At 31.4% G+C, this 10,978-nt stretch overlaps 1 protein-coding gene across 1 annotated transcript; it reads left to right on the top strand.

Moving 5' to 3' along the window:
• The first annotated feature begins 4,862 nt into the window (after positions 1 to 4,862).
• On the top strand, positions 4,863 to 5,177 carry LOC122601015. Its single transcript, XM_043773793.1, has one exon. It carries the CDS (start codon positions 4,863 to 4,865, stop codon positions 5,175 to 5,177), a length of 315 nt encoding a protein of 104 aa, XP_043629728.1.
• Positions 5,178 to 10,978: the final 5,801 nt, after the last annotated feature.

The raw sequence follows: 10,978 nt of genomic DNA, 5'->3' as shown, positions 1-10,978 counted from the left end.
CTGACTCCGTCACTGTAAAGAAAGACAAATAATTAAATAAATGTAGGTTAGTATAAGATACCATTGCTCGAGACTTGATACAAATATGAAACCCAAAACAAAGGATATTTAAAGAGAAGACAAAAATAGAAAAGAATAATGATAATAATTATAATAGTATTTTTAGTTGTCTTTTGCAATTTAAAGTATATATTCTGATTTTAGTTGTGGAGGAAGGTAAAGTTAGGTGTGAGATTGCCAAATTGTAACAAGATTTTGGGTTATACACATTCAAGATCTCCTTTGTTATCTACAAGTTTTTGCATGTTAGATTTCCCAACTACTTTCTTCAATTAACCAAAATCACATGTTTTGTTAAGCATTTGATGTGTTTATTTAGGTATGAAAAATAAGAATTTGACATGACATATCTTGTTACTCGTTTTAAACTCCTAATCTGATACGAGATCGATGAAATGCGTATAGTAGATAATATATGTATGTTGATTTTGTAACGCTAGCATCCTGTTGCTTTTTCCAATCTTCCCTCTTTCAGAAATTGTAAGTACCAACCATTAAAAAAAAAAATGCCCTAAAAGATAGAGACATTTAACATGATAGTTGTTTAATAAATTGGTTTTTTTTATTCTTACATTTATAAGTCTGCATTGACTTCTAAAAAAAGAAAGTTTCGAGAAATTAATTAAGGGTAAAATCAACACCACAACAAATATGTCATTTCCTCACACTTGTTTTTTCATACTTTTAAAAAGTATGAAAAATTTTGTTAATTTAATCACATTCAAAAGTGTGTATAAGTAATTTTACATCTAAAAGTGTGAAGAAATTTAAAAAATCACAATATTTACACACTTATACATGTGGAAAAAAAAGTTCACACTTTCAAGTGTGTAAAAATATATCAATTGTTCACACTTAAGAGTGTGAAAGTAAATTTGTAACACCTATTTTTTTTACACTCTATTTTCTTCACACATGGAGAGTGTGAAGAAATCATGTGTTACAAATTAATTTTCACACTTTTAAGTGTTAACATTTTGTTTACACATTTATAAATGTGAAAAAATTATAGCTTTTAAAATTTATTCACGTTTTTAAATGTAATATTTGTTCAACACATTGTTATTTGTGATTAAATTCATAAATTTTTTCACACTTTCTATAACCAATTGTGAACAAATGAACTTTTTTTGTAGTGCAATGAGCTTATGCTAATCGATCAACGCCTATTAATGTTTTTAGCGTACATAAAAAGTTGTATATTTTTGATATTACACTAAGAGGTGGGATTTTGTACGCAGGATACTATTTTTATGTATGTTATTATTGACCGTTCCGGTATAAAAAAATATTAGACTTACAAATAACATTTATAAACATGCGTACATAGATCAATACAACAAATAGAGAATGAAAATAATCCGATTGGTTATATTTAGGCCATGTGTATTTGCAAACAACGTTAGTAAATATTTGTTTGTTAGTTTATCATTTTTCGTTAGTTTAATTAAATCAAAAAATCATAATTTATAATTAATATCAAATTAAATAAATATTTTAAGAAAGAGAATAAAAGTAGGACGGAGATATAGTGACCAACAGGTTCTATGTGCGGCAATCCAATGCTAAATAAAACAAACACATCATAAAAGTCTCGATCAATTCAAAGTTTGTACGAGGTAATTAAATAAGACATAAATTGAACCGTGCATTCAATTGATCAAATATTTGAAAGGCTATTGTTTCCTTTCTATCACTACAAATCATATTGTAATTTTTCACATTTTCAATTAGTATAAACAATTTTAAAAGTTTGTCACGATTTTAAGTGTAAAGCTTTATTGAATTGAAGTAGAAATTTATCCATATTATAAAGTGTGAAGTTTTAAAAGTTCACAATTGTAGATGTGAACTTTTATATTTAATTTGTTACATGAATTTTGTCTATAGTATAGACAAAACTGGTCCTGAGATTTTTAATGCTAAAGACTATACATCAAAATAGTGGCCCTAAATTTTGATAAACAAACGAAATACTAACGCTTTTAGGTGTTTGGAAATTAGAACATATTTAAACTAAACATCTACTTTTAATAACGATTTTTATTAAATAAATAAAATATCACAAACTTACGGTTTAAGGATCCAAACTAAAAACTGAACCTAATAGACGATTTCAAGGTTGAAACATAACTAAGGCTTAGAGTTTGGGTTTTATATATATATATATATATATATATATGGTGAGGATCCTGGAAGAAGGGGTTTTAAGGAGAGAAGGGATGTTAAGGAGAGAAGGGAGAGAAGGTCCTATTGACCAATCAGAACGCGACATGTGTCTAAATTAAAAAAAAAGAGCGCAGTGGCAATTTCGTAAATAATTTAAAGTTTTGTGAAGCTTGGTCAGCTTCAACTTTCAGTGGGTTGAGTCAGCTTGGGTTGGGTCAGCCTGAGTTGGATCAGCTTAGTTTGGGTTAGCTTGATTAGGTTGGGTCAGCTTATGGTCTGGGTGAGTTTGGGTCAGCTTGAGGTCAGGTCAGGTTAGGTCAGCTTGGGTCAGCTTGGGGTTGGGTCAGTTTGGGGTCTGGGTCAGGGTTGGGTCAGCTTGACACACAATCTACACAAATGTAGATTATGGGTTTTGGGTCAGCTTGGGTTCTGGGTTGGGTCAGCTTGGGCTCTGGGTTAGATCAACTTGGGTCAGGTTGGGTTAGCCTGGGGTCTGGTCAGGTTGGGTCAGCTTGGGGTTGGGTTAGCTTGACACAATTTACACATAATCTACACAAATGTAGATTATGGGTTTTGGGTCAGCTTAGGTTCTGGGTTAGGTCAGCTTGGGTCAGGTTGGGTCAGCTTGTGGTCTGGTCAGTTTGGGTCAGCTTGGGGCTGGGTTAGCTTGGCACAATTTACACATAATCTACACAAATGTAGATTATGGGTTTTGGGTCAGCTTGGGTCACGTTGGGTCAGCTTCGGGCCTGTGTCAGGTTGAATCAGCTTGGGTTTTGGGTCAGGTTGGGGTTGGGTTGGGTTAGCTTGGGGTTGACCAAGCTGACCAACCAAGCTGACCCAGAACCGGGGCTGACCAAACTGACCCAAGCTGACCAACCAAGCTGACCACCCAAGCTGATCCAGAACCCAAGCTGACCCAAAACCCAGGCTGACCAAAAGTTTGATTTATTTACAAAAATGCCATCGCGCAATTTTTTTTTAAAAATGACGTGTCACACTCTGATTGGTTAATATAACATTCTTTCCCTTCTCTCCTTAACACACCTTCTTATTTGATCTCTCTCTCATATATATTCATATATATATATATATGAGAAATGATTAATCATCCTAACCAAATAGCCTAATAATCCTCCTTACTTTGAGATGATGACATGTGAAAAAATCAGGGGGCAAGATTAGGAAAGAGAATTAGTGGATACCACATGTCACATTCTTAATGTATTAGGAGGATTATTAGGCTATTTGGTTAGGAGGATTTTATTTTCATATATATATATATATATATAGGTTTTAGGTAAAATAAAACAAGTATTAAAGTAAAATAAATAAAACAATAGGTTTTTCTTCACTGAAGATCACCGTGCATCATGAAAATCATTGTGCATCAATTGCTTCGTGAATCTTTGTACATCAATTTAACCATGATCCAAGGGTCAAGATCATGTTTTATTTGTTTTACTTTAATAGTTTTTTTACAACACCCGACCCATATATATATATATATATATATACGCTGACTAGGAAAAGTATTAAGAGGACTCTTTTTTCACCAAGTTGCATTGGATTCCTTCAGTAAGAATTCTATAATAGCATCAATCACCATATGGTCAAATAAAAGCATTCAAAGTTACAAAACCTAAGAAAATCTGAAATTGGACAGTTTTGAGGTAAGAGTTTAATCATCCGTACAGGGGTCACGCCATAAAGGACATACGGCTACTCCTATGCTCATATTTTAGCCGATGATTGAAGATTCAAATATACCTCAAACACCGCTACAAGCCTACAAGGAGGCCTAATTCTAACAAACTTTTGTTAATTACAAAAGTGGTCCCTGTAATTTTTTGAAATTACAAATTTCATCCCTACATTTCATAAAATATGATTTTGATCTTTAATTTTGAAATGCCATCAACATTTTGACCAACATTATAGAATTTTTGACCAAAAGTGTTTCGGAGGTCAAAAGTCAGAAATCATGAAAAGTAAAAAATGAAACCTGTAATTTTAACCAACCACAAGGTCGATTTTTGTAATTATTTATGTTCTTTTTTTTTGGGTTACTTTTAGTGATAAATCTACTCTACTTCTATACTATTCAAATAATTATTCTAAAAATGATTGGTGCAAACAAATAAAACCCATGCGGCATAACTTTGTTCGATTTTTATGTTGCATCGATATCGCAGGCTTCGCCAACAGAAATTGTTTTGCCAAATTTGTTAAGTTCGACGAGTCTCTTTGTTTTATTCATTTCTCGATTTTCTCAGCTCGATCCTGGGGATGGTAACATTTCCTTTTTAAATCTTTTATTAATCGAGTTAACATCCGCTTTTTAGCTTTTTATTTTCACTTGTTAAGTTTTTGTTTCTTTTGCTTAGTAGTTGTCCACAAACAAAAAAATGACAAAATTCTAGTGTGCAAAACAAGCTAATTGTAACCTCGGTCAACACGTAGTCTCTTTAATATAAATATATATATATACACATCCATATGGTATTGTAATTTCCACACACCATTTCATATTATTCACTTTCTTGTTGTGAGAGTTTATCACATATTAGATATTTTACTATACCAAAGGAAAGGGTTATATCTATATCTATATCTATCAATTAGATATATGCATGGCAAGTGGAGATGCAATGTTGCATGGAGTATATGGGGGATGTATATCAATAGAAGATATGGGACTTCAACAAAGACCATATCATAGCAATTGTAGTTGTGCTCTTCATAAATCCAATAGTGGTCAAGCTAGTCATTGTTCGCATATGGTTAAGGTGTCGTACCCAATGAGGCGGTCTTGGAGCGAAGGTTCCATGTTGGCTATGAAGTCGATGGCACAGTCGCCTGGCTCATCGCCTTCTTGTTCTTCCTTATCGAATACTATGGCAACGCCGAGCACTATTAAGGATTCGTCGCTTTTGCCACAAGTTTAAGAACTAATGAAATGTAAAGCCTTAGTTTTATTTTTCTTTATTTGTTTCTCTTCTTTTTTTTTTCTATGGATTTTTATATATGTGATGATGAAAGTGGTTCCGTTCGATCTTCAATATTTGTGAATAAATCAAACCCTTTTGGGTTAATAGATCTATTATTATCTCGTGTATTCTCTTTATTTATGTGAATGTGAATAAGTCTTGTGTTATCTTTTATGAATTAATACTTAATGTATCTATTATTCAATCTTGTAATCTTGTATTATCGTTTACTCATGTTGGATTATCAACAATTTGGGTTATAACAATTCATTCCATGCAAAACGATATGTTTTGTTTTCAATTTTCAAATAATATTGCATGTGATCTTAGATATGATCGATTACATATTTACATGGTGGGTAAAACCGATTTCTTATAGTTTGTTTCTAGATTATTATACAATTTTATATCGTCGATCTCTTTTGTTATATTATAATTACTCGAATGCGTTAATAACGAACTTCACAACTAAAATGATTGATTTGACATATATATATATATATATTTTTCTGCCATATCTTAATTTAGACAATATACAATATATACTAGCCATCAACACAATAGACATCCTATGCGTAGCCTCGATTTAAATAAAGCTATTACTAATTAATTAGTATATTTTTGGAGGCCAAAACGTGAGTAAATTTTATGATAACAATTAAATAGCTTTGTAATACAATATTTTTTTGTTATTATTGATGATGACCAATTTAATTACTTTGTCATGAGTGGACATTTTTCCGTAGCGAACTAACCTCGTTTTGTCTTTTATTTAACCGAAAAGTAGAAACAAATAGAAAAATAAAAAAATTGATTTATCATGATGATTACTTTAAGTTTGGCTAGCTATTGGTTTTTTTTTTTTTTTATCTATCTTTTACTCGTAAACAATACGAGTGTTTGGATATTCACGGCTTCCAAAAAAACACCAAAATAACTCACTTTAATAACTTGATTTTAACATTTGATGATAGATGTGCTGAATGCTACCCCTATATAAATAACTCATATTTACAAATATATATATATATATATATATATATATATGGTAACTTTCCAGTGATAACAAGTTTAAAATAAAAGCGGTGAAAACAAGGAGAAAAGAGGAAAACGTAGTGAAGAAAACTTCTATTATTGAAAATGTAACCACTATTATTGATAGTAATTTGTATGTACGGAAGAAAACTTCCATCTCATTCTAAATGGATTGCAATTAAATTAAGCACATCAATTTTTTAAATAACAAAATATATATAATTAGTTGTTTCATCCTTTTTAATTTTATAGATTAAATTTATGAATGCGTACAAATTTAAATTATAAATAATGGATGCATAAAATTATAAACTATAAATTATGGATGCATAAGGTTTTACATACACAAACAATAGAGGATACATCAAATTTATGGATGCACAAATTATAATTATAAATAATAGATGCATAAAGTTTTACATATACATACACAATGGTGGATGCACCAAATCATATATCATACATAAAAATCTTAAGACTAACAATTTTATAAATACAATATTTTTTATAATAAATCATGGATGCCCCAAATATTTATATATGTAAAAGATGGATGCATCAAATTTGTAATATACATGAAATACAAACGAATGTAGAATTCTATCAGGTAAAAGCCAAATTGATAATTAACTAAATGTAAAATTATAGATAGGAAACAACATGGGAGGCGGTTACATTCTTTTTTACGTGTAAACATTCTTTTCCATTAATGCCCTTTTTGCCTTTTTTTTTAATTAAAATATTATTCAATTAATCTCAACCATAGATCATAATATCCCAAGGCACAAAATTGTTCTTATTTGTTCTTATTCTAATTTAGTTCTCATTGGATGGCTCTCATATATATATATATATATACTAGGTATTTTACCCTGTGCGATACACGGCTAGTTATAAAGATTATTTTATACATTAGTAAATATGTATTCTATAAGTTTATTATGTGAAAATTGATTATGTTATAGTTCATGGTTAAATTCTGGTCACCTTTTGACTTTTCTGACATGTCAATATTACAATCACTCAACCTACCGTAGTTATTAAACACTTCTTTTGAGAACATTTACCCTAAGATATTTTGATATCATCAACAACACCATTTGTGTAAAAATAAATCAAATGTAAATCGATAATGTAGCAAATTCCTACGTGGCAAAGTCTAAAAATATTTTTAAAATATATTTATATTATTATTTAATTATATTGTATATAAATTTCGAAAAAAATATGGAGGCGAAACGTAAGAAAATTCCTACGTGGCAAAGTCTAAAAATATTTTTAAGTTGAGTTGGATGGCTTTATAAAGCTAGGATTCTTATTGTTTTATTAATATATATATATATATATATATATATATATGGGGATAGTAATATAAGGCTGTCGGGTATCTAAGCTTAGGTGTAGAATACTCATATACTAATTTTTTAAACCATAAATATTATGAGGGCCCAAACATTTATTTACTAAACACTAAATAATATAATATTAGTATGTAAAGGGTTCCACACCTAAGCTTAGGTACCGGACAACCTTATATTTCCTTTTCCATATATATATATGGGGGATGGAATATAAGGCTGTCGGGTATCTAAGCTTAGGTGTGGAACACTCACATATTGTTTTTTTAATCCATAAAAATCATGGGGGCCCATGCATTTATTCATTAAACAAGAAATAATAAAATATTAGTATGTGACGGGTTCCACACCTAAGCTTAGGTGTCGGACAGCCTTATATTCCCTTTTTCCTATATATATATATAATGTAATTCAAATCTGGATGGAATATCCCAATGTTTAAAACATTATCAATGAGTTACCGACATCATTAACAGGTTAAATTTATTAGCAAAGGTGTTTTGGTTTAGATTTCAATGATCGTGATAAGGACTTTAAATGAAAGTCCTAATTTGTTTCTACTTCTTAGCATAGTTGTTAAAAAAAGGTAATGGAGGGAACCTTAGCCCAGCTACCACAATTGGATACCAATTAACTCACCCCGTATGAGCCATATGATGCTGGTACAATACCTCCATTTTAATTTCCATATGATCTGGGCACCCCGAAGGATTGAACTCGCGTATTTAAACTTCACATGTGAGTCTAGGCTTCACTGGTAATTGGCACCTTAAAGGAATTATTTTTTGTGTCAAGCGGGGATCAAACCTGAGACCTTAAGGTCATCAAGTGATTGTCTTACCACTAAGCTAACTCCTTGTTGGTTTCTTGGCATAATCGACTCGACTCGTAAGAGTCGACTCGTTTTTTGTCCAGACTCTTACGAGACACTGTGTGAACTTGGACCGTGTCAATATGACTCGTAAACTTATAATTGTTGTAGTCAAATACTACGGTTATATATTAGATATTATATTTATAGTTACATTATTTTGTGTGTTATATATGTATTTTTGATACTTTTAGTTCGAATTTGGAAATAAACTGTATGTTTATGACTCAAAACTATCGAATATATAATATTTTATAAATGAATTAATTGTAACATCCTATATTTTTATTAGACCAATGAAAATTAACCTTTATTATAGTTTTGACATTAAAATAATTTCCTAGTATTTTATTTTTAGATATGTGGTTAAATTAGTTGGAACATTAACGGATAGCGGGCGAAAATACCATTTTTATGTATTAGAGGCGTGGCACTCAGGAGGAGTGCCAGCCATTTCTCATTTCATGACTCACCCCCATTTTCTTCCAAATTCTTCTACTCATTATTCTACCAAATTTCTTCACCTTACATCTCATATTCATCTAGGAACTTTCATAATTCCAAGTCAATTAATCAAATTCCTATGTAAATAATAATAATCTTAACATCAAATTGAATAATTTGGGAGAAATTGAGAGTATGGGATTGTGTGTGTATGGGCTGAAAAATAAAAGAGAGAAAGAAGATGATGATTGTGATTTCCATCTTAATTTCCAATTTCCTAATCTTGAAGGTAATAATTTTTTCGTTAACCTAATTCTTGTTTTCCTTTAGAAATTAGGGTTCATGCAACTATCTTTTTATTTAGAATTTGGGGGTTTTCATAAAAATGAGTTAATTGCTATAATACAAGTTAGGGTTATTGTAATTTAATCAAATTTAGGGTTTTTAGTTGGGTTGCATGAAGGTTTTGATGAATACTAGTAAGAACAATGTTGGACAAATTTTGTCCCTGAGTTTGAAACGAGTTAAACACCCTCATGACAGAATTTTCACTTGTCGAGTCCTAAAAAGAAAATGTAGGTTATTGTGTTAAGTAAATTTTGCCACTGGAATAGGTTAAAAATACGAAGTAGAACTCTAGATATGAATTTTTGAGTTCAGAGGCGCAATGCTGATTTTTCAGCAAAACTGATTCTATGTCTGTCATTAAAACGGGTAAAACACATTCTTGAAAGTTAATTCATATCTTGTTCACTGAATATAAAATGTACCTAAATGTGTTAAGAAGAAGTGGCCACTGGAATGAGGTCAATATATGGTGTAGAACTCAAGTTATGGTCATTTGAAGGCAGTAGGGTCAAAGCTGTTTAACAGCAGCAGTTTTGATTTTTAAATGACCAGAAGTCACCTTTGAAGGACAATTCACATATTGGTCACTAAAGATAAAAGGTAGGTGTATGTGTCATGAAAATTTGGCCACTGGAATCATGTTAAAAAAGTAAGTAGAAATTGAGTTATGCTTGTTTGAAGTCTGCTAGGTCAAATATGTTAATGACGATTTTGATACGAAAGTAACTCTTGGCCAATTGAAAATGATATAAGAGGTACATGTTATGTGAATCAACCCAAGATTAATATAAGATTGTAAATGATGGGTTGGGTGTTGAAATGTTAGTGATTATGGCTAGATGGCCTAGTATGTGATTGATGATCCTATATGCGTTGTGATTTGTTGCTAAGTTGAAACATACATGTTTTGTGTTCATGCGGTCTTCTTGATTTATGATTTTGGTTTTCGCGGAGGAGGTGAGTACTCTTGCATACCTTTATGTATACGTTGGGTCAATCGACCACATCATGTTGAAGCCTTTTGTCCATGTGTGGTGTTGACCACATCATGTTGAAGTTTATTTGTCCATGTGTGGTGATTGATTCGGCGTAGGCCCATATGGGGCATAGTGTTTATGAGGCCTAAGAACCTCCGGGGCCTAAGAATCCCGATAGTTAATCATGGTGATGATTGTTTAGCGTATGTGGATCCATGTCTGTTTTGTTAGCGCAAAAGTGAGTATGCAAGTGATGATATGACGGTATCACTGGCTACATGCGATAGTCTTTTGTGTTTTTGCCCTCCTTCGTATGTATATTTGTATGCAAGTTTATTCACTAAGCAATCGCTTACTTTTTAGTTGTTTACCCTTTTTATAGGTTGTCTCAGTTGCAGAAACAAAGCTAAATAACATAAAGATTGAAGTTGAATTTGTAAAGCTTGAAGCATTCCATAAATGCGTATAATGGTAACATTGATAGGACCCGTAGAGACCCCTTTGAACTATGGCTCATGATACATTGATTGTTTTGGTATAATTATTCATTTTTGTCAAATGTAAGAAATAAGAAGTTTCGGTTGGTTTGTATAAATGGATGGTATGGAGACTTTTGGAAATGTTGTGTTAGTTGATTTATGTCAAAACTAAGTTGCTAATCAGTCGTCGAAAGCTCGGTTTTGAGAAAAAGGGTCAAAAGTTGTTCAAAGTGTCAAAAGTACAAAA

The sequence above is a fragment of the Erigeron canadensis genome, chromosome 5 (assembly GCF_010389155.1).
Source record: "Erigeron canadensis isolate Cc75 chromosome 5, C_canadensis_v1, whole genome shotgun sequence".
In the NCBI taxonomy this organism is placed as follows: Eukaryota; Viridiplantae; Streptophyta; class Magnoliopsida; order Asterales; family Asteraceae; genus Erigeron; species Erigeron canadensis.
The sequence above is the reverse complement of the archived record's forward strand: the minus strand, read 5'-3'. Positions and strand labels throughout refer to the sequence as shown.